General features: G+C 37.5%; 1 protein-coding gene across 8 annotated transcripts in view; it reads left to right on the top strand.

The window, feature by feature from the left end:
• SATB2 (SATB homeobox 2) overlaps nt 1-27093 on the top strand; it is a 190961-nt gene that overhangs the window by 109461 nt on the left and 54407 nt on the right. For all 8 annotated transcript variants that reach the window (XM_055290130.2, XM_055290127.2, XM_055290128.2 and 5 more), the window contains 3 exons: nt 883-1355; nt 21240-21452; nt 26201-26356. In XM_055290130.2, coding sequence (XP_055146105.1) covers nt 883-1355; nt 21240-21452; nt 26201-26356 — 842 coding nt within the window. The remainder of the gene's footprint in view (nt 1-882; nt 1356-21239; nt 21453-26200; nt 26357-27093) is intronic.

Raw genomic sequence — 27093 nt, 5'->3', positions numbered from 1 at the left:
TGATAGAGTAATACAGAGACTTGGATAAGGATTTGGCTATGAGGTGACTGTCTTTCCTGAGACATTATCTTAGGGAAAGAAAAATACTTGCCTTATGCTTTTATATATATGATACTTACTTTTCCCTTTCAAAGTTATTCTTTTAATCTTTATTAAAGCACAATATAATGTAATAAAGCAGATAACCTGAGGAGAACTTCATTTAATGGCAAGTTGAGGTGATGTTATTAATTTTGTGATCTTATTTTTTGTGATTATTAATTTTGTGATCTTAATTTTTTTTCTTATCTGAGTGCATAGCACAATGTTTAAAATACCAATTTCTTAAAGAAACATTTCTATAAAAAAGATAGCAAGTGAGTCAATAAATGGATATACTATGTGGTAGACATTTTTTAATGAACATTTCCATAGTTGTATAATAATATTTATGTGAGCTTTTTACTAGAAGGTAGCATTTAATTTGGCAGGAATGTTGTCCTTGTCATTTCCTGATAACCATTAACTACATACTACAGAAGATAAGAACAGCTGGTGCTTTCATAACAAAGGGTGATTGGGGAGATGATAGAGCTTGGGGGATCTAAGGGGATTTGGAATGGTCAGTGGTTTCTGTCTTGGCTGTTTAAAGAAATGCTTACTTTTAAGAATTTTAACTAATTGAAGTGGCAAATAATTTTACTTTCATATGTTCCATGAAAAAAATCTATTGTAACATTTTGCAGAAAAGAATATCACTTTTATGCTGGAGCTTCCATCATTGTATGAAAAAATGTTTATATTATTAACATACCAAAAGTATGCTAATTCAGTTCTACATATATTAGCAATAAATTGTACCAATGAAAATAATGATTAATTATCACTTTTATCTCTTAACAGTGGAAAGAGTGGAACGAGAAAATCTTTCAGACTATTGTGTTCTGGGCCAGCGTCCAATGCATTTACCAAATATGAACCAGCTGGCATCCCTGGGGAAAACCAACGAACAGTCTCCTCACAGCCAAATTCACCACAGTACTCCAATCCGAAACCAAGTGCCCGCATTACAGCCCATCATGAGCCCTGGTCTTCTTTCTCCCCAGCTTAGTCCACAACTTGTAAGGCAACAAATAGCCATGGCCCATCTGATAAACCAACAGATTGCCGTTAGCCGGCTCCTGGCTCACCAGCATCCTCAAGCCATCAACCAGCAGTTCCTGAACCATCCACCCATCCCCAGAGCAGTTAAGCCAGAGCCAACCAACTCTTCCGTGGAAGTCTCTCCAGATATCTACCAGCAAGTCAGAGATGAGCTGAAGAGGGCCAGTGTGTCCCAAGCTGTCTTTGCAAGAGTGGCATTCAACCGCACACAGGTACAATTAGCATTAAACACTGTAATTAACAATAATACTGGGGACAGAATTGAGATAGGTTATAATTATTTTTATCTCTTTAAAAAGTTTTATGGATCTCAGGACATAGAATTAGATTAATTAATAATGCTTAGTTAATGAAACTATTAACATTGATCCATGCATGACCATGATTAATTAACTAATTGATTAATTTTGATGAGGTAATGGACATCTTTGAACCCAACATGCAACTCAGGACCCCAAAGGTTACTAATGACTTGGGTATGTACTCTCTCATCCTCTCCATTTACTGTTTCCAGATGTAACCCTGATCTTGAATTTTGTGGTTATCACTCTCTTGCCATTTCTTTAAACAAATTATAAAACTATGCATGCCCACACAATCTTTTTTTTTCCCTTGGTTTTGAACTTTATAAAAGAAATAAAATTATGTTTTATAATTTTATAAGTAAAGTTTTATTTAAAAATTTATAAAAATCCTTCAAAACATAAAAGTTAGATTTAAGATATTGATAAAATGATAATGGATAGTTTACTTTTATTTTTAATGTTTGAGAGAATTATATGCCAATATAACACTAAATGTTGAAAATGTAAACAGTTAATTCACACATGTCTTATTTTTATTGAGGGTGGTTGTATGTAAGACATTCTTTTCTGCTAGTAGTTCTTAAACTGGAGTGTGCATCAGAATCACCTGGAGGGCTGTGAAACACAGACTGCTGGGCCTCATCCCATAGTTTCTGATTGAGTAAGTCTGAGGTTGGACTCAGAAATGGACATTTCTAACAAGATCCCAGGTGATTGTGATGGTACTGATCCGGGGCCACATGTTGAGAAACACTTACCTAGCCCTTATATGAGTAAGAACAAAGCAGATGTGCATAATCTCAGGGAGCTAACGATCTAGTGGTGAAAACCAGGTAACCAGAAAATTAGAGTAAAATGTAAAGTGTTATGAGTAATGTTGGAGAGTGTAAGCAATAGTTGTGGTGGAGCCGGGCGCGGTGGCTCACGGCTGTAATCCCAGCACTTTGGGAGGCTGAGGAGGGTGGATCACGAGGTCAGGAGATCGAGACCATCCTGGCTGACACAGTGAAACCCTATCTCTACTAAAAATACAAAAAATTAGCCGGGCACGGTGGCGGGCAACTGTAGTCCCAGCTACTCGGGAGGCTGAGGCAGGAGAATGGCGTGAACCCAGGAGGCGGAGCTTGTAGTGAGCCCAGATCGCACCACTGCACTCCAGCCTGGGCGACAGAGCAAGACTCCGCCTCCAAAAAAAAAAAAAAAAAAAAAAGTTGTGGTGGAGTTTCATGGTGAGCTGGAGGTGAGGAATACTTCCAGGAGAATGAATATGGTAAGCCTTCAAGAAAACAGTAGGTTACAATTTCAGCACCCTCGTAAATGCAAGGGAGGAAGCTAAGCTCTATGTAGATGCAAAGAGGAAAAAGATAATGGGCAAGCACATATGTAAACAACACTCTAGAGTATTAGGTTGTCAATGGGTTAGACCTTGAAGGATTAATAAAGTACAGCAGGCAAAGATGATGATGAAGAAGATTATTATTTTAAAGTAAAGAAATTCATAGGAAAAATGTTGAGTTAAAAAATGCAGGAATAATTTGAAGACATAAAACAACTGATTTCTGAGAAAAACCCTATGAATGTGCAGAATGTAGGAATGCCTTCATTTATCTGATGCCTGTTCAGAGACGCATGATAACACACATTGTAGATGGACCTTACAAATAAAAGAAAGCACACCGGATTGAAACCTCAATAATTTGGAAAATACAGGAATGTTTCTAAATTTAATGATTACTTCAGAAGTTAACGGGCTGGGCACAGTGGCTCACGTCTGTAGTCCTAGCACTTTGGGAGGCCAAGGTGGGCGGATCACTTGAGGTCAGGAGTTCAAGACCAGCCTGGCCAAGATGGTAAAACACCATCTCTGCTGAAACAAAACAAAACAAAAAAATAACTGGGCGTGGTGGTGTGTGCCTGTAGTCTCAGCTACTCAGGAGGCTGAGGCAGGAGAACCACTTGAACCCAGGAGGCGGAGGCTGCAGTGAGCTGAGATCATGCCACTGCACTCCAGCCTGAGTGACAGAATGAGACTCCATCTCAAAAAAAAAAAAAAGTTAAATGAAAACTCTCACTGGTGAGAAATCTGATAAATGTTGGTAAATTGGATTGCCTGGTGCAAGTTAACACTCAAAAAATGCACCTAAGTGAAATGTTATACCAGTTATAAATATTTTATGTTTATCAGTGGTTCATTGTTAAAGAGGGTCTGTTTACTTTTGGTTTCCACTTCTTTTGCAAGAAAACATTGAGGTAAGAATTTTGTAGATACTCTTTAAGCAATACTGTGTGAGTTAAATAAAGAGTGTTTTTGTTAAGTCAGTTAATACATTTTTTCTCTCTTTATGTGAAAGTGTGTTGGATCTCTGGTTGAATTGAAATGTATTTCTATTATGTAGGCGATTTAAATTTTTATTAGTTTCGAAATTGTCATATGATTAATGAGTCATTGAAAAGTGAGTTTTTGTGCCGGGTGCAGTGGCTCATGCCTATAATCTCAGCACTTTGGGAGGCTGAGGGTGGCAGATCATGAGGTCAAGAGATTGAGACCATCCTGGCCAACATGGTGAAACCTCGTCTCTACTAAAAATACAAAAATTAGCTGGGCGTGGTGGTGTGCACCTGTAATCCCAGCTACTTGGGAGGCTGAGGTAGGAGAATCACTTGAACCCAGGAGGCGGAGGGTGCAGTGAGCCGAGATTGCGCCACTGCACTCCAGCCTGGCAACAGAGCGAGACTCCATCTCAAAAAAAAAAAAAAAAGAAAAAGAAAAAAAGAAAAATGAATTTTTGTTAATGGTTGGGATTTTCTTAATGGCCTCATGTGGCAAGTTTTGGTTATCTCTCATTATATATATTCTACCTTTTTATGGGAAAAACTACTCTTTTTGGTGTAAGGATATTTTTTATATTTTCTTTGCTTGTAAAGAGTTATTATCAATTTGTAAGTATAAAAACTGCAAGTATAGTTGGTGGTTGATAAAAAAAGGTAGATAATAAAACTTAAAAGGGATGGCACAGATTGAAAAAGGCCTTGAGTGCCAAGACAAGAGCTCTGAACTTTAACAGGCACTGGAAACCATCATAGGTCTTAGGTAGGAATATGCTGTGCTCCCACCATCTTAATTAGATCTTATGGAGGTTTGATAGCAAGAGGGTAAGAATATCATTTAGGAGGCTGCTGCAAGTATCCAGGTGAAATGTACAGAGGTTTTGAACTAGGCTGGTGGGGAGGGTACAGAGAAGAAATATTTTGGAAATAAAATGGACAGAAAGTGTATACATGGATAAAGAGAGGAGTAGAACTGACACCAAGCTTCAAGCTTGATGACTGAGAATAAAGGTGTAATTATGAAGGGAATCCAGGAAGACATGGAAAGAGTGGTTGGAGTAAGGTTAAAGTGATAGTTTTAGATTGGGTTATTTTGATGTTGAAGTGTTGACCGACTTCTTAGCTGAAAATGCACAACAGTCATTGAAAATATGAGTTTATGGGGGGAGGGAGGAGGGATAGCATTAGGAGATATACCTAATGTAAATGACGAGTTAATGAGTACAGCACACCAACATGGCACATGTATACATATGTAACAAACCTGCACGTTGTGCACATGTACCCTAGAATAATAAAAAAAAGAAAATATGAGTTTGGCGCTAGGAAGAAGAGTTATCAGGGCTAGAGCAAGAGATTAGAGATGTTGTCACAGAGCCTGGGACAAGAAATGGAAGAGTCAGGGGAAAGAAGGGAAGAAACCACTGCTATCACCACCACCACCAGCAGCAGCACCAGCCTCAGGAAAGAGAGACAGAAGAAATGCCAGGAGATGGGGGCAGGTAGAGATGGAAGAATAGGGAGACAGTAGTGAGAGTATAGAGGACATGCATGGAGAGTTTGCAGAAGAAGACTTGTCTACTTGTGGAAAGCTGAGAAGTTAAGAGAGAGAGGCTTAAAACCATGTCATGAGATTTGGCAGTTGGTTGGGAGAAGACTGGTGAAGTTTAGAGTATAATTTCATTAAAGTGGTGGGGATGGGAGCCAGAATTCAGGAGTTAAAGAGTGATTAGCTGTTGAGGATGCAGAAGTAAGTACATGACACTTTCCAAAATTTGGTGTTGAAAGGGAGGCCAAAGTGGGTGGACAGTTTGGAAGTGATAGGGGGTCAATTTGAGATCACAGGATTTGGGAAGTTCACAGCATGAACTGGTGATGATACCAATCATTGTGGTTTGGTAACGGTCTTCAGCGGTGCTGGAACTTCAGGACTGGGAGCAAGGAAGAAACACAGTGGGATTGTTTGAGGTTTGGTGCTGACATTTTAGGTATGGCAGGAGGCCAAGAGAGGTAAAATCTCTTGTTCCCTTGACTCTTAGCTAATTTATACATTCTAATATTGACAGAGTCTGTTAACATCACTTGAAAATGAGTTTGGAGGTCCTGAGAGACTCTCACATGTTCCAGACGTCACTCTTCCACTTTCTCTCGTGATTCAAAGTACTCGGGCAATATTTGTGTGTCCATGGACTGGGGTTATGAAAGGCTCTGGTCCTTTTGAGCAAGTCTGTTGCATACTACTGCAAAATAAAAATTGAAAGGATCTATCTTTTGGCTCTGTATTTTGGAGTTCTCTGTGTGTGTGTGTGTGTGTGTGTATTGTGTGTGTGTGTTCGTTCATCTGTCATTCATGTGCATGAATAGGCATTTCATGGCTAGCCAACATTTTATTGCCTGTTTATGTATACAGCTCCTTTAGCTAAGGATAAAATTGAAAGCATGGTTGTATTACTTTGGATTTTAGAAACAAATACAGTATACATTTTATCCAAGTAGCATGAAGCATGAGAGAAGACTCACAATGAAGCAAAACAAAGACAGACCATATTGGCAAGAGTGTATTCTTTGCCAAGGACCTAGACTCCTGGAGGTCTGTCTTCTCCCATATAATCCTTTTTGTCTATTTTTATGGATTAATGATTTTTCTTTGGCGTTGCCATCTTTCAAGTGCCAAGTTATAAAAGGTCTAATTGAAGCATGGAACACATTTTATTATTTTCCTCCTGCCATTAAATTTGTAAGATGGCTACACCTAGAAAGAAACATTCACTTTCAATCAACATGAGCTTGAGTTCATGGGCCAGCCTGGAGGATATCAAATGGAAACTGCATAGGAATGTATGAGTATTTCCTTTTAAAATTCTGCTTTTAATTTAGGAAAGCTTTTCATCCCTCTGGGATCATAACCTGTTGTGTATAAAGCCCAACCTAATCAAGGTAGATGGTATTGACAGAATGACATAGTTTGAACTTAAGCAGGAGGTCAGCAGGCAGATTGTTTTTTGCTGTATGTACTGTAGTCACTAACAGCAGGACTGGGCAGCTGGTTTTACCAGCCGCATTGTTAAATGGAAAATATGGTATATTATGCCCCATAAAACCAACCATAGATTTTCCAAATGTTTAGACTTTTTTGAGTGGAGTCAGACGTTTATGGATGATATAATGACTTGTCAGCTATAATAAACAAAAATAAACATTGTAGCACATCCTCAGTCTATTGAATATTTTCCAGAAATAGTTCATGATCTCTATTATTCATATATCATCAAATTCAATAAAAAGCATTTTAATACATTTTGTCACCTTATATTTTGTGTTCCTGGATTTGTGCTTCATGGTTATACCAAGAACAAATCGTGTGTGTTCATTTTGTCACCTTATGTTTTGTGTTCCTGGATTTGTGCTTCATGGTTATACCAAGAACAAATCGTGTATGTGTGTGTGCGTGTGTGTACAAAATAAAATAATATGTAAACATTTACAAATAAAGCTGGAACTGTTAAAAAAAAAAACCCCTGCCCAGTTTTTCATGTTTAAGATTTCCAGATGAAAAACTTAAATTCATAATAAACAACATTTCAAATGTCAGTTCTCCAGAGAGAAACTATTAATTACCTTGTTATGGCTGATTCATTGTCACCATATCATTTGATGATATAAAATAACACAGTTAAGAGAATAGAGCCGTATTTTCAAGAGCTTCTTTTTAGTTTATTTTTTATTTTAATAAATATGTCTTTTAAGAACATAAAATATATTTGTTTGATAAAATGATGCCCTATCCACACTTTATGACAAAGACATGGCATCTGCTGGAGTCAGAGATAGACAGCCTTTTGCCAATATGATTATTTATTTATTTATTTATTTTTATCCTTACATTTCTCTTTTGGTTTGCTAACAAAAACATACATGGTCTAAACTAGGAACATAAAATTGAGTCACTTGTTCTGGGCTAGGGATACAGCACATTAGAGGTCATGCAATGCCAGGATATGGGATCTCCAGCATGAGACTGAGACTAACGTGTTTCTAGACACAGGGTGTGTCAGAGCCTTGTGTCCTGTCTGTACCATTAGGTCATTATGACCTTGTATAAAATACATTCTGAGTATCACCACTCTTTTTTTTTTTTTTTAAGCTAGTCTTTTGAAAGATAAGATTAGCCCTGCTTTCTGTCTCTGAAGACTTTTATGGCAAATGAGACCCAGTGAAAACAGTAAGATGAAAGTGATAAGGCATTTTCTGACCTGGTCATTAATATTCAGGCAATCCCATGATACATTTCTAAGCACTTTAACCTGTGGCCACAAAGTGAGATGGATGGTTTTACACTGGAGGAGCCTCAGGCAGATAACACCCCTGCTCTGTTTTTGATGCTCCCCCGCCCCCACCCCACCCACGGTTTTACTTCTGAAAGCCTGCGTCTGCTGTTAGGCTTTTCCGTTAACATCTCTCCAGTTTGGGCTACTGATTTTCTCTGCTCATCCTGGCAGCGATGGAAATGCTTACCACTGTCTGATGGGTACAGGAGGATGACAACAGGGCAGCTCCCAGCCTCCTGTAGTAGCGACAGCTCTGAAGCATAACTTCCACTCCAGAGCACTCTGCAGGACCAGGCTGAAGCTGGGACTTTGCTTGCGTTTCTTCTCTTCCCTGTCCTGCTTCTCACACTTCCTCAGCAGTTTCCCTTGGAAGTCCATCTTAATAAATCACGTGTGTGGTAGTCTCTGAGGATCTGCGTTTTATCCCAGATTATAGATCCATGCCATTTCAAGCCTAATTGGTCATGCCATAGGGTAGTAGTTTGGGTAAAACCTATCTATAGTTTTATGTCTACTTTCTCTGCAAATCAAAAGCCACATGTTGTTATGGCACTAGTATAGAATTTTTTACTCCTTTCTTTTGAAAATATTATCAGTGTTACTGTTTAAAACCTATGCCCCCTATAGCTCTGCAATTCAATGGGTCAATATTGATATTGTCCAGACTGACTTATGGATATTGAATGTGGGGGAAGAGAGAATGAATAAAAATGAGACAGAAACAGACGTTGGATGTAAGGCCTTATGAGATTTACCAAACTTGACTTAAATGAAAACTGTCCTTATTGGGTCTAAATGGTGAATTATGTGATTCTGTGGCTTTGAGAGTGGCTTTGGCCTTTGGCCCTACTCCTCCTGTGCTCCTGCAGTGATGCAGATAGTGTCTGTGGGAATAAGCAGCTCTATCAGGTTTCCTTTTTTTTTTCCATATTTGTTCTTACTTATATCCTGAATTTATTTTAGTGCTGACATAGTTTGACTTACTAGGCCTATGTACATGAAATATGTTGCTTGACTATTTAATTTGTTTACATCTTTGCCTTTTGACAGTGTGATTATGAATTCCAACCTTAAGCATTCTTTTGCCCTTTGTTACTTTGTGGACTTTAAAAAATTAATCAGGGATTTATGCCAGTATGGAAAGGTTTATGACAGTATTTTAAGACTTAATATTACTGAGGGATGGTTGTAGAATGCCCACTGACCTATAATAAGCATGATTTCATAAAATATGTACAGCGAATCTTCCTTAATAGATAAACTATTCTCTAATTTATTTGAAAATCCAATGACCTACATATTCGTATGTTCAGAAATACCCTTTTACTAACATTGTTTCTCCTCTGAGACCTTCCATCTGAGCAAATCTGTTAAATGAAGTAGAGGAAGCTTTGATCCAAACTAGGCTAAATCCAGTGAAACGGATGCCCTGTCACATGTGAATGGGAGCATTAGAATGCCAGAAAAGGGAAATTAGGTGCGATCCTCATATCTTCTCTATACCACTGTCTCCTTACCTTGGTAGCAGAGTTCAGGAAACATCCTTATGCAAGGAATTAGCAATAAGAAGACTGTATCATTTGAAAATGAAACATTTGCCATACTCATTATTTATGTTGTGTGGGGTTTTTTTTCCGCCTCTAGCAGATCATGCCATAATTAAGAAAGTTTCAGGTTCATTTTGTGTCTTAGGTAGTTCTTCTGAGCCGGTTCTTGGAAGCATGTTTTCAGTTGCAAGTACAGATATGTTTTGCAAAATGTGCTATTCTTTTGTAACAGTAAGTCTCTAATTTGGTATCTTGCTCCTTCAGTTCATTGAAAAAGTCGCAGAGTTACACAATTTGCAACCTTACATCAAAGGCCTTGCTTGGGAAAGCTGTGCATCCTGGTCTTATGTGATAGAGAACAGGATTTTAAAAATCCTTTGGGAACTCATTTTGTTGACCTGTCCTCATTTGACTACTTTTAGTTTTTATGAGACTTTGCAAAAAAATCTGCAGTTTACTCATCAAAGCCACATCATTTGAAGAAACTTAAGACAAGGATCATAAATACAATTTATGAAGTCACTCAGCAACTGGAGAATGTTTTCAATGGATTGGAAAATTAGATTGAATGATGTATCAGGAAAGCTGACAGTAAGGTCAACTGCTAAAATGTAAACATTCGTGTGAAATGGCATGGCTTTTGCTTTTATGCCCTATTGACACAGTGTTTATAGTATAGTCATGCCCCAAATTATTAAGGTTAAAAATGACTCAGAACTTACTAAACATTATATTTTGAAGTGTCACAGTTAAGAAGCGATATGTAGCAATAACATGAAAATCCTGGCAACCAAAATATTTGGGAGTCTGAGCTTCAGTGTGTTACCAGTCAGTTTTTTGGAGTAGAAACTTCTCTTTTAACTCCTTTGTTTGAGTTATACATATTGTCATAACTCATAGAGTAATAGAACACAATGTAAATCCAGGGGTCTTGACTCCATGGTCCAGTGAGCTGGTTATAAAATGACAAGGAAACCTGTGAAAAAAGGAAGTCCACCCACTGAAAGATGAGCTGTAAATATGAAATGCCGCAGATCAAGCATGAACCCGTTATTGAGTTTTGAAGTAAATAATATACCCTCTTTTGATTTCAGAACATTAAATTAATAAAGTGGGAAGAGATGGCCCTGGTTGCTTCATAAAATAGTCTTTCATTTCAGGATCACTGGCTTGAATTCATAGATTTACAGATTATAATAATATTAATATCTCCCAGGATAGCAGTGTCTCAAAGTTATTAGATTGCTTGAGGGCAGCCCTGTAGATAGTAGGTTCCCTTTAGTTCCCCTTGCACATATAAGACTATCTGTTGTTAATTGGCACCTTTTTTAGGCAATCTCAGCCACAAAACATGGATTGGTAGGTCAGAGGGCTCCTCTAATCAGACTTGGGGAGATGATGGCTTTGTTTGTGCTCAGCATATAGAGAAGGCTATAGCAGCTGTCAAACATATGCAACTCTCCTCTCACTTCTAAATCCACCTGAAGTAGAGACTTGTATGTGAAAGAAGACCTTTCTTTTCTCCCTCCTTCACAAAACCCATGCAAGAGAATCAGAAGAAGCAGACATGATGACATACTGGTCTGTCTTGTTCTTTCTTTCTTTTTTTAAGACAGAGTCTCTCTCTGCCACCCAGGCCCGGAGTTCAGTGGTGCCATCTCTGCTCACCGCAACCTCTGCCTCCTAGGTTCAAGCGATTCTCCCACCTCAGCCTCCTGAGTAGCTGGGACTACAGGCATGCACTGCCACACCTGGCCAATTTTTTGTATTTTAGTAGAGATGGGGTTTCACCATGTTGCCCAGGCTAGTCTAGAATTCCTGAGCTCAGGCAATCACCCACCTCAGCCTCCCAAAGTGCTGGGATTATAGACGTGAGCCATCACGCCCAGCTTATCTTTTCGTTTCATCTCTGACCAATGTGCAAAGTCCTTAAAAATTAGTTACCAGACTCATTATAGAAAATTCAGGCTTCTCTGTTTTTACTAAAGAAAACTCACTTTTGGTAAGTTTTATAAGCTTGTTTCACCATTCTCTAACGGGGAATGATTGACTCATTTCACACAGATAGAGGTCTCTGTCCTCAATGAAGACTTTCACCTCTAGTGAGTATATTTCAATAGAAACTTGCACTTTTTTGTTTTATTGTTTTTTTTCTTGTTTGTTTTTAAATGGAAGTCTTGCTCTGTCACTCAGGCTGGAGTGCAGTGGCATGATCTTGGCTCACTGCAACCTCTGCCTCCCGAGTTCAAGTGATCCTTCCACCTCAGCCTCCCAAGTAGCTGGGATTACAGGCATGTGTCACCATGCACGGCTAATTTTTTTCGGTATTTTTAATAGAGACAGGGTTTCCTCATGTTGGCCAGGCTGGTCTTGAACCTCTGACCTCAAATGATCTGCCTGCCTCGGCCTCCTAAAGTGCTGGGATTATAGGCGTAAACCACCACATCTGGCCGAAACTTGCACTTTTAATGTGAAAGTCCATTGTTGTATTATTTAACTAGTCTCCCGAAATTCTGAGTGATGTTATATTTACAGTATGATTTTTATTAAAAAAATACAAGGAAACACTAGCTTTAAATCCTGTTATTTATATATTTTTAACCATTGCTTAATTAAAGCAATGGTTAAAAATATATACAAGGAGTTTTCCTTTCGTGGTCATTTATTGAAATGATGACCATTTTGCCTTGGGTTAATTACATATTTGCTCAAATAAGGTGAAGGAAGTTTAAAGGCCAGAAATGCTGAGAGAAAAATATAATTGTTATCAATTTGAAATTACTAGGTTGTTTCAATTCTATATTCAGTTCTGTGTCTAAAATTGTCAGTATAGACTACAGAATTTACTTCCAAAGTTCTCTGACTGCAATACCTATAAGAAATACTTTTTACATCATGAGCTGGTACACACCCACAGATGAGCATGTGCACACACATCTGTATGTCTGTCTCTAGCTATATCTCATTTCTACCTCTCCCTATCTGTATATTTCTAAAGCAAAGGCTTCATGAAAGAAAAAAATCCTTCATGGAACAATGCTCATACCATGTATTAAACACTTTGGTACTTTCTAAGGTTTTTTAATTCCAATTCATAATAAAAAGTTATGATATGCTAAATTATGGTCCACTAATAATTATGACTCATGTTTGAACAGTGATACAGATTAAAGCTGATTTTTAAAGATAGCAAAGTTACTTAAAGAAAGTTGTTTTACTTTTCTGAAGTATAAATTGAATATCTTAATTTAGTGTTATTTAGAATATTCATGTGGTCATTTTGCATCATATAATTTATTACATTTTTCTTTATACCCTTCTCTATGTCAAATAGTTTTAATTATTCCACTTCCTGAAAGTTATTTATATTTTCTGCCTTCTCTATGAGAAGACATTTAGCAAAATATAACTAGAGTGTCTTGAATATTTAAAGTTGTAGATGTAAAATAAAAATTGTACTGTGATGTTTATGTACTTATTCATCAAATATTAAGTATTCAGAAACTATACTAGGCATCCTAACAATGGCTAACATTGAGGTATCACATACAGTTAGAAGCTCTCTAGGGGACCCTATAAGGGAAGCAGAATTATTTTAGTTTTATAGGTGAGGAAACTGTGCCATAGGGAGATTAATTGATCCTTGTCCGGTTAGAGCCCAATTTCGAATCCAGCGAGTCTGACTTCATGACTCACACTCATAACTACTTTATTCTCAATCATTTCTGCTACCACAGAGTGGAAGATGAAGGACATAATCCCTTCTTCAAAGAGGTACAGGGGTAAACAGACTTTCAAACCAGTAATCCTTTTGTGAAATCATTAGGACTGTGACATGTCCCATGTGCTATGTGAGAACAGATGCTTTTGACCCTGAAGGTGATTAAAACTAATGCAGAAATATTTCAGCAGGAAAGAATAATATTTTATAACTGTTTTAGAAAAAGTCAGCTCAAGTGTTAATAGACTGCTTTGCTTATATCTGAAGGCATCTGATACATTTCAGATATAAATATTCAATAAATGTATTTGTTTTGTTTTAGGAAAGTACTATTTTTGCCAATGTTTTGACAAAGTAGCCAAAGCTAGTAAATTTTTGGGGCAGGTTGCCAACAGTTGTTTTACAGAACGTTCATGGAAACTAGGAATAAGAAGGGCCCAGAACTTTGTGAATGAAGTAGTCATAGTGCCAGGTACTTGAGGTGTGAGTAGAAACCATGTATGTGCCCAGAGCTGAAGAACACTACTAGTAAAACGTTTCCAAAGGGAACCTGTTCAGTTCTGTTTGCTTTCACTTTTTGCTGCTAATGTGTTTTATAAATTTTGACTTGGATTGTGCATAGCCTCTTATTCCAGTACCTAAGACTTCCTAGAGACACCAAGGAGGAAGGGATAATCATTACATAGATTAAGTACGCAAAAATAAACAAACAAACAGACAAAAAACAGTAAAGTTGCCAGAAATCTGGTCTTGGCTAAGTTCCTCTATTGTACGTGCTCAAACGTGGCTTGGTCAAAGGTATTGCAGTTAAGGGAACACAGACTGTTTTGGCTTCAAGAATGCTCTGTTGTATCTACTCACTTTGTGTTACGTGGGTACTGAATTCTGATGTGAAAGTTGGCACAAGTGAAATTTTATTGTATCCACAAAAAACAAATCTGTGAGACAAGTGTTTTACTTAATAAATTATAGACTTAAGGTGCCTGAAATATTTGCTCTAAAATGAAGTTTGCATGACCCGAAATTTCAGTTTCAATTATCTTGTTTTCAGCAGGCTGAATGAAAAGATCTTGAGTATAATGTGAGTCATGTTTTCAGTATGTAGACTGCCAGGGCCTGCTGCTAGCTGTTCAGCAAAGATAGGACTCCCACTCCCAGAAATTTAGAAAATATGCATTTGGTGCCTTCTTAGAACCATTCCTATATACTACCAACTGGCTGCAAAGTGCAAAATATGCAGATTCTGCCCCCAAGGAGTTTACTGTATCATGAGAGGAAGGTTTTATAGTAGCACAGTGCAAAAGATGTCTCATAAATGTGAGGTAGAACTATTGCTGTTTTGGTTCAAAGGAAGGAGAAAGTATTTCCAACTGCAGTGTACATACATATACACATGTATACCTAGTCTTTTAGTGCTTTGCAGAATATATCTCTATAGTAACAACATTTGTCTGCAAATGTTACTTTTGTATATGCATTTATATTTGCAGAATACATTAATTCCCTTTAGATGCTCAATTCTATCCACCCCATCCTACAAAAATGCCACATGCATAGGCTGTCTTTCCTAATAAAGAAATATTGTAATAAAAGAGAGGTTTTATTAAACTCATGCAATAACGACATTTTCTTTGAGGATTTAACACATCATTTTTAATAATAAAAATCAAATTGTCATTGTTGTGCCCTGTATACCTTTCATTCAAATCAGACTAAGTACTCTGGCTTCATGGCTAAGCAATGCTCTGGGGTGCGGGGGATGGGGTGAGTATTTTTAGCATTACACAAATGAATTTCAGCAGCCAGATTCATAGTGGGGTTGTAGATTATGAATACAGAACCCAGGGAAACCTGTTAATATTCGTGAATCGAGGGGGAAATACCTCTCATGAGTATCTAGAAGGAAATGAGAGACTGGAGGTTAGGAGAGAAACGATTTTGTTGGGTCAGCTTTCAGGTAGTAGGATACCAGTACTTTCTGCAGCCATGTCGCTGATTTAACCGCTTTGGCTAACTCTGAATTGACCACTGAAATTTAAGAGTTCATTTTGTGTGATTAGACTAGGTTTGATATCACATAGTTTTCTTCAGAGGCTACCAGTTTTTTGCTTTTGTGTCACCTGGACACAGATATTTCAGAATTATGTGAAAATTAAGGCTAGCAAGCATACAAAAGGGGTGAAACATGAGGAATAAGGGACCTTATTTGGAAGAAACTTTTTTTTTTGACACTTCAAGGGAAACGTGATAGGTTATCCAGTTGCAGGGTGGATGGTTGACCCATATGAGTGCCAAGGCTCCTTCCACCTCTAGCCTTCTGTAATTTTAACTGTAAAATGGGAGGATGTGATTTGTTTTAACTTTACTGATTGGTTATGACACTATTTGTTTAAAGCAATATATAATTATGAACTAAAATACATTTTCACTAACATGTTCTGAATCATATACCTTTAAAGAGATGTAACTTGATTTCTGAAGAGGAGTGTCATCCCAGAATTAATAATTAAAATGTAATATGAGGGGATAGGGCTTATTTTCTCTATCTAGTCCAAATGTTTCTAAAGAAGTGCTCAGCGTATGATTTTACTTTTAGCATAGGAATCAGAAGTACATCTAAGCTGTCTTTGGGATTTACATGACATTTGAATATTTATCTTTGTTCACATTGGAACCTAACACTTTCCTACTATATGCTTTCTATGATAAATGAATATTTTTTGGATCAAGTTACTTCAAAAGGTACATGTTTTAGTAAATAGATGAACATTGCAAGTTACCATTTCTATCTCTCATTTCAACTGCCACAAACAGAAACAAAACAGTCTCTAGCTAGCTTGAGGCTTTTTCCAAAGGGAAGTACTAGGGTTTGGCTGGGCCAGTTTCCTCAGTACACACCTGGTGTATATCACTTTAAAAAATAAATTATGCCTCATTAAGTTACAATTAAATGGAATCGTGATCATTTGTTTTTCTGGAAGGAAGATGTTTTGCATATTGAAAGCCTAATTTGTTGCAGGTGACAAAAAGGCTGAACAGATTATCTAATATCACTTCATTTTGGGGGTTAATGTTTGCTGGTTAGCTTGTGTATACTCCAGTAGTTCAGAATCATATTAATGTAGACTCTTATTATATTTTTGCTTCAAAATATCTTCTACCACTTTATCAGTTTTTGCACTTTATTTTACAGCTTGTAAGGAAACAGAAGCTTGTCTTGGTATTCTGGAGTAGGCATGTGCTTTCTTTCTTCAAATGTTCTAATACTCCCCAGTTTCACAGGCTGCCCAATATTTATCGTAACTTTATATCCATGTACTATCTATATTTAAAGTTCCAGCTAAGTTAAGTCTTACCTCTTCCAATTTTGTTTTCCCTGAATCCTGCAGTTGATAATACTTTCTCCCTCCTTTGATCCAAGGCGACACTAGTTCTGGCTTGCATTGATGATGCTTGGCATCTTTTACATTGTGCTGTTATAATACCTTCTCCTTCCCATCATATGGTAAACTCCTGGGAAGCAGAATCTGTCTCTTATTAAATCTCTTCATCCCTCTCAGAACTTTGTATTCAATCATAAATAAGAAATTAATTAATAGACTGATCTGTTATTTTTCTGAGGCTAGGTATATTGAATTTGGGGGTTCCCTAGATAATCAATGGGAGATAATGGATTTAGGGGCTCCTGAGGTAATCCATGAGAGATATAGCCTAATCCTAGAGAGTTACGCATGGTCTGAGAGCCATAAAGAACAGACATCTGTTAAAATCTAGTCAGTAATGACTTTAACTGTTGCTGTCAGGAGTGGCATGTCAGGCTCAGCATTCCTAAAACCTGGCCCAGGTGTGAGTTCTCTTATTGCTCTCTTCCAGGGTTAAAGGCCCATCAAAGGTAATTTCTCACCTGTCCCAGACAAGATGTCAAAGGCTAGTGCAAAAACTTGGAAGTAGATTTTATAGAGCCAGTCATGATAACGTTTCCCAGACTTTTCTGAATATCAGCATATATTGTACATGCTAACAATTTGGGACAAACTATATAAATTGTTAAGGAAGTATGGAAATCAAAAGCTCATTGACACAGAAAGTACAGACTCAGAATCTGTAAGGTCATTTAATTTGTTATAAAGAAATACTTTAAAATACTAGAAAAAAATAAGGGCATTAATTTTTCATTAAAAAATGAGCCCCAATTCTTTGTTTTGTTGTAGAGGTAGCAAGCAGGCTAAATTATGAGCAAGCTAGATGGCATTATAATAAGTTATTGCTCATTTCATACTATGAATTATTTTGCTTTTAATGAATATTTTGCCAAACTCATGTATTCTTTGGTGGTCCTGGAAATTATATGAAGCTTGCAAAATGTTAATTAGGCTATGGAAAAGGCCAACTTCCTTCTTTTTCTACTGACTTGTAACCCAAGAATTATTTTGGAGGGTATCTCTCTACCTTGTGCAGATGTTTGTTCTGCTCCTTTTAGTCAACATGTTTCCTGGTCTTACATAATCTCGGCTAACACTGTGGAGGGAATTGTTTTAATGTGTCCCTGGAGAAGGTTCTGTTGCCTACGATGAGGAAAATACTTAATGATCACTTTACTCAATACTTGCAATATATTTTAATATGATTACTGATATGAAAGTTTAATAAGCTATATCCTGGTTAATTTATTAATTTCCCTCCATTTGCACATTCTCAATATTCATGACCTTTCTATTCATAAAAGTGCATCTTTTTTTCAGTGCCCAGGTGCCGTGCCACATTTTCTGTATCCCAGGCTGCACAATGGGAATGTCCAAGTGACACCACCAGCTTGGCTGGTTGATAATTAAAATGCCAGATGACATAGTGGCAAGGGCTTTAGAAATATTTATGTGAGATAAATTATTAATTTATGTTCTATTCAAGACAGTTTCAATATAATAAACATTTACTTATCTTGATAATTAGGTGGGGTGATTTGTGGTGTATGAAAGTTATGCTGTCTATTTTCTTCTGATTTTTTTCTCCTCTGATGATTTTCAACTAACGAAATAGACTCACTTTCCATTTATAAGCATGCAGAATTTGCGCTACATTTTTTAAAAATCCCAATTTAAATAGTTAAAAGCACATAAATAACTCAAGTGAAAAAGACTCAACAAAACAACTAAAAGTCTTCTTGTGCCCACCAGTGAGCCACTTGTTATTGAAAATGTCTGAGGTGAAAAGAATCTGCTTTGGGACCATAGCTACACAGATGAGAGTTTTAGTAAATAATTTAAAACAGTGTTCTGATTCTCTGGGGATAATATGTGTAGGTGACACTGGCTACCTTGTTGGTTTGAGACTTTATCTTCAATTAGGCAAATGAAACAGAGGAAACAGTATATTCCACCACCCTTTAAAAATACAAATATTGTGTCTCTTTCACCTCAGAAATGGATGAGCAGTCATTCTCAAGGATACTTCATATTAATTTTCCTTGGAGATGGATTAATTTCCCTGTAAGGTTTTCCAGTATGTAAAAAATGTAGTAGAAGAAGCTATACAGTTTCAAAATGGAAAACAAGAAACAAATTAAAACACTCTGCGTTTTTAAATTTTTTTTATTGATTAAGAATGAACAAACATAATTTTGAGCCATGGTCCATTAGAACAATAGTTTTGTTATGTCACTATTTCGTATCCAAAATCTTTCCCATAATAAACTCCACAACTTGTTAAAATAATTTCACAGGGAAAGAATAAGTTTATAAACTTTGCCTTTGAGATCTCTTGAGTATAATCATAATAACTAAAAGAATTTATCCGTGTTGACCCTAAAACTCCTTCAAATTTTAGTAATTTGAAATTTATTGAAATACCAAATTTATGAGAGTGAAAGGGAGAGGAAGGAGGTAGAGAGAGGAAAAAGACCAACTCATCCTTTATATGCAGAATTTATCATTAAAGAAAACCCAAAAAATATCAATCTTAGTGTTTTTTACTGGTATTGAAAGTTGAAATGCACTTTGCTCTTGCTTCTCTGCATATTCATTTGAAGATTTTTATCTTCAAAACAAATTCATTATGAATATTTCAGGTTGCTTAGTGCAAGTGGAAAGTAGGATAGCTTTAGGCAGAACTGACTTTTAATTTCAGAGAGTCGATACCTAGATTGTATCACATTTTCTGGAAGATAAGTGTCTCACTCGTTGCTTCTAAAAGCATGACAAGAAATCTGGATTGTTTTAAGAATCATGTACCAGTTGGTTATTTTTACATATACATCCTACCTTGTCCCCTTCTTGGGCATGCATGCATGCACGCACACAGACACAGATGCACACATAAGACACTGATCTGTAGCTTTTCTACCAAGTATTACTTAGAATTTCTCTAATCAAAGTAACATGACACCCAAATTGTGAAACTGTCAGATGACATAGTACTTTTAAGTTTCTTGTAGTAAAATTGACTATGTGATGTTCTGAGTGGTGATTGCTTCCTTGGAGTGCTGTGTGATGCACTTCCTATAACTGGCATTTGCTTCACTATATTATAATGCATTGCTTTATTTTAAAACATTGCCTACCTTTCCCTGAAGATTTTTGGACAACTAGAGATAGCATATTCCTCTTACATCCATTGCGTTTTCATATTTAAGCCACATATTAGAAATCTGATAATGTTTCCTTTGCATTAATTTTCACCTGAGTGGAAACGTCTTTGGCATCTGTTTTACTTTACTACAGTTAAAGAAGTGACTTTTCATGATTTGAGTTGCCCCATCTGTTCTAAGATACGGGATTAACATCTCAGCTCTTCCCAGGGGGATAATCCTAAACCCTGTTCTTATACTGCTCTGAGAAGCAACATATTAGCTGGGAATATAAAGTGATGTCTCTGTGTGGTAATCCAACAAGTGTGCAGAATGGAAATAGATCTGCACTTACCCCCAGTATGACCATGTCCCACCTTAGATCTCCAGCCCTTTTCTGGAGTCCATACTACTTTTCTCTAGACTTGGCAGCATTTTCCTTTTCTTTGTGAATTCTCTGTCGTCAGAGCACATGAAAACACTAATTTCCTATTTAAATCTTTCTATTTGGGTGAGTCACACATTCAGAAAGTATCTGGGCCTATCATGGCATTCCATGCACACTGTTGTTACGGTGTGCTCAGCCCCTTGCCAGAGGTGACTTCATTTTCATTGCTTTAATGGTGAGATTAGGGTTTCCCCCATAAAGATATCTCATAAAAGATTTGGGTGCCCTTTGTACATATGTAAGGATAACTATTATGTGTATAGATTGGGAAATTATCAGAGGCTTAACACAATTTAGCCATTTGCTTTGTGTCTTTTTTTTTTTTTTTTTTTTTTTTTTGCATAAGAAATATCTCTATTGAAAACAGTGGCCGGTCATACAGAAATTCAGCCAATTTTTTTAAAAATTGATGTAAATCTACCATGCTGTTTAAATGTCGAAACTAAATTTACCAAACTTGGCAGATTTGTAAAGCTAAGCAGGACTGCCAAGTGTTCCCAGTTTCAAGCAGAGAGAGTTCTAACAGTTCCTGAAATACTTGTAGGAGGCACCTGGTGGTAATTGCAGTTTCACAATTCTTCCCGAGTGCCTACCTTGCTAGCTGGCATGTCTGTACACTGATGATTATTACAGTGATGATAAAGTGTCAGAATAGAACAGTCCTAAAATAATGCATATCCCCCGGAAGGCAAGCACATTGCCTTCATATCGGAGAACCCTAAGGAATTAGTGTGAGGTTCTTGACATCACAGCGAGCTGGTTAAACCAAACAAAGGAGGAGAGGAGTGGAAGACAGAAACCACACACATATACCTGCAAATGTGACTTGATCTGTTTTTTTTCCCCCATTTAATCAGGGATTGTTGTCTGAGATTCTGCGTAAGGAAGAAGACCCTCGGACAGCCTCTCAGTCTCTTCTAGTAAACCTGAGGGCCATGCAGAATTTCCTCAATCTGCCAGAAGTGGAGCGAGATCGCATCTACCAGGATGAGAGGGAGCGGAGCATGAATCCCAATGTGAGCATGGTCTCCTCGGCCTCCAGCAGTCCCAGCTCCTCCCGAACCCCTCAGGTGAGAAACTTGCTTTCCGTATGTTTCACTCTTTGTCTTGGAAACATCTTGCATTCACTAGTTACTATGTTTTCCCTCAAACACTGAGAGACATAATTCAAGGATTTCTTTCCCTTTTTTCTTTTCTTATTTTATTTTATTTTTTTTTTTTGAGATGGAGTCTCGCTTTGTCACACAGGCTGGAGTGCAGTAACATGATCTCGGCTTACTGCAGCCTCCGCCTCCTGGGTTCAAACAATTCTCCTGTCTCAGCCTCCCAAGTAGCTGGCATTAGAGGCACCCACCACCATGCCCAGCTAATTTTTGTATTTTTAGTAGAGATGGGGTTTCACCATGTTGGCCAGGCTCTTCTCGAACTCCTGACCTCAGGTGATCCACTTGCCTTGGTCTCCCAAAGTGCTGGGATTACAGGCGTGAGCCACCGTGCCTGGCCAATTCAACAATTTCTTAATCTGCTGAACATGTTGGTCAGAGGATATGAACTTCTGACCATATATGATCCCATACTGTATTTCTGTCCCTTTAGGAAGTCCCATTCTTCCATACGTGGTAGGTGAGGGGTAGGAAGGTAGGAGTGGGCACAGGGGCGGGCTCTAGGATGTTTATACATAGCTGCTCAGTTGCCAAAGAAGGAGTTAGGGCATTTGTGTTGAAGCTGAGTTTGCATAGCAAGCACACTGCTTTCCCTTAAATTGTATGTTTATTTGGTTGGGCTGGATGCGGTGGAGGTGGCTGAGGGCAGGGGGCAGAGGGTAGTTTAAGCTCTGTTTTATGTAATCTGAAAAAGACAAAATGGAGGAACACTTGCAGTGGAAGCATACATATGCAGTGTCTAGATCAGAATGACTGAGATGTCACTCAATGATCCTTTAGAAAATGATGGTGGAAAGGTAGGCCTTAATTATTTTCCATCCTGGGATGATCTCCCCACAGAATTTGGTGACTTCCATTCTTCCTCTCCACACACTTGAAAAGTATTCCTTTCTTAGGCCCTCATGCAAGTGTATACATCTAGTAATGTGTGCTTCAAAACTCCTGACTCAAGGGTCAAGGTCTCAAGGCAGTCAGGGGTCATTTCTAGTTCACATCCAAGCCCACTCATTTCTGGCCTATCCCCTATTTCCCCTAAACTTTTACTACTCGATAGATTTATGATGAGGCCAGTCCATTCGCTGTTGCTACGATAGTTGCAGGTTCTGTCTGAGTGCTAATTCTCAAAACCAATATTTAATGGGTATAAATTTTTTTTGTTTTTGAGAAGGAGTCTCACTTTGTTGTCCAGGCTGGAGTGTAGTGGTGTGATCATGGCTTACTGCAACCTCTGCTTCTCAGGTTCAAGTGATTCTCCTGCCTCGGCCTCCTGAGTAGCTGGGATTACAGGCACATGCCACCACACCAGGGTAATTTTTTGTATTTTTAGTAGAGGTGGGGTTTCACCATGTTGGCCATGCTGGTCTCGAACTCCTGACCTCAAGTAATCCGCCCACCTCAGCCTTGCAAAGTGCTGGGATTACAGGCATGAGCCACCGTGCCCAACCTAATGGATATACATTTATACAAATCTGAAAAATGGGCGGTTCAAAACCGAAAGTTGTTTTGCTTAGATATTATAGCTCTGGTTTTGCGTTTTCTGATAAATTCTAAGGAACTAATTAAGCATAGAAGCAGAATTGTATTCTAGTAGAAATATTTGAGCTTTTTCAAGTATATCCATTTTTTCACACATTTTAACTCTTTTTATATTTTTGTACTCTGCAATAAACTTTTAATTGAAGATTACTTTCTATCATGCACTGCCAAATTGTGTTACTTACACTTCAGTCTTTAGTGAATTATGAGTTTTAGTTACTGTTTGAACCAAAAATAAGTCTCTTGACTGCTTACTTTGGATGAGTATAACCAAGCATTTTTATTTATTTAAAAAAAAATCTGGTGACATACATACTGAGCTAGTAAGTTGGGCAAGTTGTTAATGTGCACTAATATTTACTTCTGCTAAATTCATCAATATTTTTGCCACTTTTGAAGCCCATTAAACCATTATAGAAGAGCCCAGCCATACTTCATGGCCGTTTGACAAGGCAGCTCTTCTTAGAAAGTTACTTCTACTTGTTAGAAATTAACACAGGTCTGTGTGTTTGTTTTCAGCTCTTTTATACTATTTTCCTAACAAGATTATATATCGTAGGCACCTTTTCAAAGACCTAATAGCTTTCAGTGCCAGACCGACTTACAAGGCCACACAGTTAGGGTCAGTATTTTGCTTATTTTGACCAGAATGCCATCTAGAAAATTCATAAAGATGCCCTTTAGGGATAGGTGTAGCAGGGAAATCTCTTATTTAATTTCACAGTTTTGATATTTTTGAAAATAAATATTTAAACATGTTTTTGAGAATACAGTCATGGCATTGCATTTGTACATTCTCTAGAATTGTCTTCTTTTTCTCTTCGGTAAAGATTGAGATAGGAGAGTATATTAAAGTCTTTTAAAACACTTCATGATTACTGACTTAAAATTCTTTACAGGCATATCTCAACAGTAAAGATCGTAGTACAGTACAGATTTTATTGTGAGAACAAGTATTAGAGGAGTACTCACTGACTCAGCCTTTTAGTTGGAGTCAACAATTTAGTGCACACAGGCAGCTTGACACTGATGCAGGGAGATTATTTTCTGGACCCCATCTATACTTTATTAGCAGCTGAAAAACAAACTGAAGAAATTTGAAATTTGAAATTATACCTCCAGTCTCTTTTTATTTCTTCAGCTGGCCAGCATTCCGTGGTGTACTTAATAATGACAAAACAATACTAAGATAAGAATGATCATTTTTTAAAACGCTTACCGTGTATTAGGTATTGTGAACATTTGGCATGAATTCAGTTGTCACCATTTTATGGTATTATGCCCATTTTACAGATGAGGGAACTAAGGTTTAGATGGATTCAGTAACTTGTGTAAGGGCACATGGCTGAGGGGTTTCGTCTTAGCCCTCATGGTTCGAGAGAAGACTTGACCAGTCAGGTAGGATGAAATAGTCAGTGAGGCAAATTAAGAAAACTGAATTGAGAAAGGGTAGACATGCTATGCTAAAACGTTCTCTTAACAGGGAAAGCACTGTGGGTTAACTAGAAATTTTGAGCAGAACAAAGGGTTTATTTAAAAAAATTACAGATAATTAGATTTTTAATGGGAAAGTCCCAACCTGGCAAGAAAATTCTTGCAACAGCACCTGGCATAAATTGAAGATTTTGGAGGCAGTGTGTAGTGCAGTGTCCTGAGCCCATGTTTTCGAGCCTGAGAGACTTGCGTTCAGATCATGGTTCCTTCACTGGCTGCTGGGTGTCCTAGGTTAAGAGCCTCTTTTATTTCAGTTTCTTCATTTGTAAGATGAAAATAATAATATTTAACTCATTGGAATCTTAAAAGAATTAAATGTAAAAACAAAAGTTAAAATGCTTTCTGGAGTACCTGGCCCATAAAAAGCACGCCATAAATTATAGTAATTATTGCTTTGCAGTAATTAGAAAATAGTATGAGAGAAGGAGAAGGTAGAAGAAAAATGGCAGAAGTTACTGAGCACTGTTAGAAAGCAAAGCCTTTATGGAAACGTAGGGTCATAAGTTCTGCCGCTAGACAGCATTTGTCACAGAGTCCACACTGCCTGTTACATCTTTCTGTGGACCTACATACTGCTGGATCCAGTAGAGAACAGCTCAGGGCATCCGCACAGGGAAACTTATGATTTGGAGATAACTCTGTTGGTTTGAGATTCTAGGGTGAATGGGGACAAAGAGAAAAAACCCAGGTTAGGCCAATTCAGCTGGTAGTGCACAAGGATCAAAGATGTCTTTTCCTGAAATCTTGCTGCCAGAGGTTCTAAGAAAATGTCTCAGCCTTCTCTTATTAGACACCAGCAATGCATTCTAGGGCTCCCACCAAGTGAATGTTATGACCGTCTTTTGGATTAAGTGGATTCAGACATTTTAGGGTTATCCTAACCCCAAGAAGTACAGACATCTTCTATATTGTCCTTCATTTGTCTCTGAAGCTGATGGGAAATCATTCAATTAAAACGAGCACTGCAGAATACATAAAACCACAATATGAGTTTAAGAAAATGAAAACGGCACATCAAAGGCATTCTGAAGCCTAGTTTTATGAAATGAAATTTTGTTTCATTTCCACTGATTTCCTAGGTGAAATTAGGTGACTGTCTGGGTAGCATAATGATGATAATGATGGGAAACCATACATACTCGAATGACATACGTAAAGCTTTAATAAAGAATAAGAGAGACTCGGGAGTGCATTAAATTGAGTAATAATTTATTATTTAGAGACCTCTACGCATTTACTCATTTTTTTTTTCTGAAAGAATTGGCTCTTCTTCCAAGGTGTGCCATTTTTAGAAAGAAAAGGTTAACTGTGTGTGTGTTCTGCATGTTTGTTTTGTAGTTAGATGGTTGCTTATAGTTTGGTGTCTAGGAGAGCCATCCTACCTGTGAACCTTCATCTGGGATACTGTGAGAGAACAGGGTTGACAGGATTCTGCATGTCCTATAGGAATGCACTGCAATTATTTCCAATCACAATTAACCTGATTAGAATAATGGACAGGAAGTGTCCCTCTGTAGCTAATGCAGTTAGGCATCAGCTGACTGAAATCCTTTGATAATTTCTGCACAGATGGCTGGGCTGAATGCAGCACTTTTTAAATTATTATTTTCATGGTCTCTTGGTAGGCCAAAACCTCGACACCGACAACAGACCTCCCTATTAAGGTGGACGGCGCCAACGTCAACATCACAGCTGCCATTTATGACGAGATCCAACAGGAGATGAAAAGGGCCAAGGTGTCTCAAGCCCTGTTTGCCAAAGTGGCTGCAAATAAAAGTCAGGTGAGTGGTTTTTAAAAGAGCAAAATCGAGGGCTGGAATTAGATCCTTCTCCTTCCTCCACCAATAAAAATACATCTGTTCCTATCATAATAATAACAATAATAACCCCCAAGAAACCTGTCATGTTGTGCCTTTTACTCTAGTTTGCTTTTATTCCCATTGGAGTTCAAAATAGAGATGAAGCCAAAACCCGATTGTTTTTCTTTTAAAGATTTAAAAAAATGAACCTCGAATGATTTCTCTCCTTATTCTAAACACTGCAGTGTACCCTTTTGTTTCTCTCCCTTTATACATATGTGTATATATATATACGTATATATATATACATATATATACGTATATATATGAACAAAACTTAGAATGTATGTAACAGCACCTTATTCTAAACACTTATTCTATTATTCTAAACTCTTTATTCTAAACACTGCAATGTACCCTTTTCTCTCCCTTTATATATATATATATATATATATATATATATGAACAAAACTTAGAATGTATATAACAGCACCTTTCTGAGACCAAGTTTTAGACAAGTCTCATCACCTTTCCTGTTCCCACAAGGGGAATGGCTGACTCTGTTATAATAACCACTTTTCCCCAGCCCCAGAGACACATTTTGATGTCAGGTGTTTCTTTTATGTACAGAATACAGTTGTTTTTTTCAGGAGAAAACACACGTTGGGGAGTGCAGAGTAAGTGCTAAAATCTTTTAACAGAAAAACACAGAAGCTTAA

The sequence above is a fragment of the Symphalangus syndactylus genome, chromosome 8 (assembly GCF_028878055.3).
Source record: "Symphalangus syndactylus isolate Jambi chromosome 8, NHGRI_mSymSyn1-v2.1_pri, whole genome shotgun sequence".
NCBI classification, from domain to species: Eukaryota; Metazoa; Chordata; class Mammalia; order Primates; family Hylobatidae; genus Symphalangus; species Symphalangus syndactylus.
This window is presented reverse-complemented; position numbering and strand designations above follow the sequence as displayed.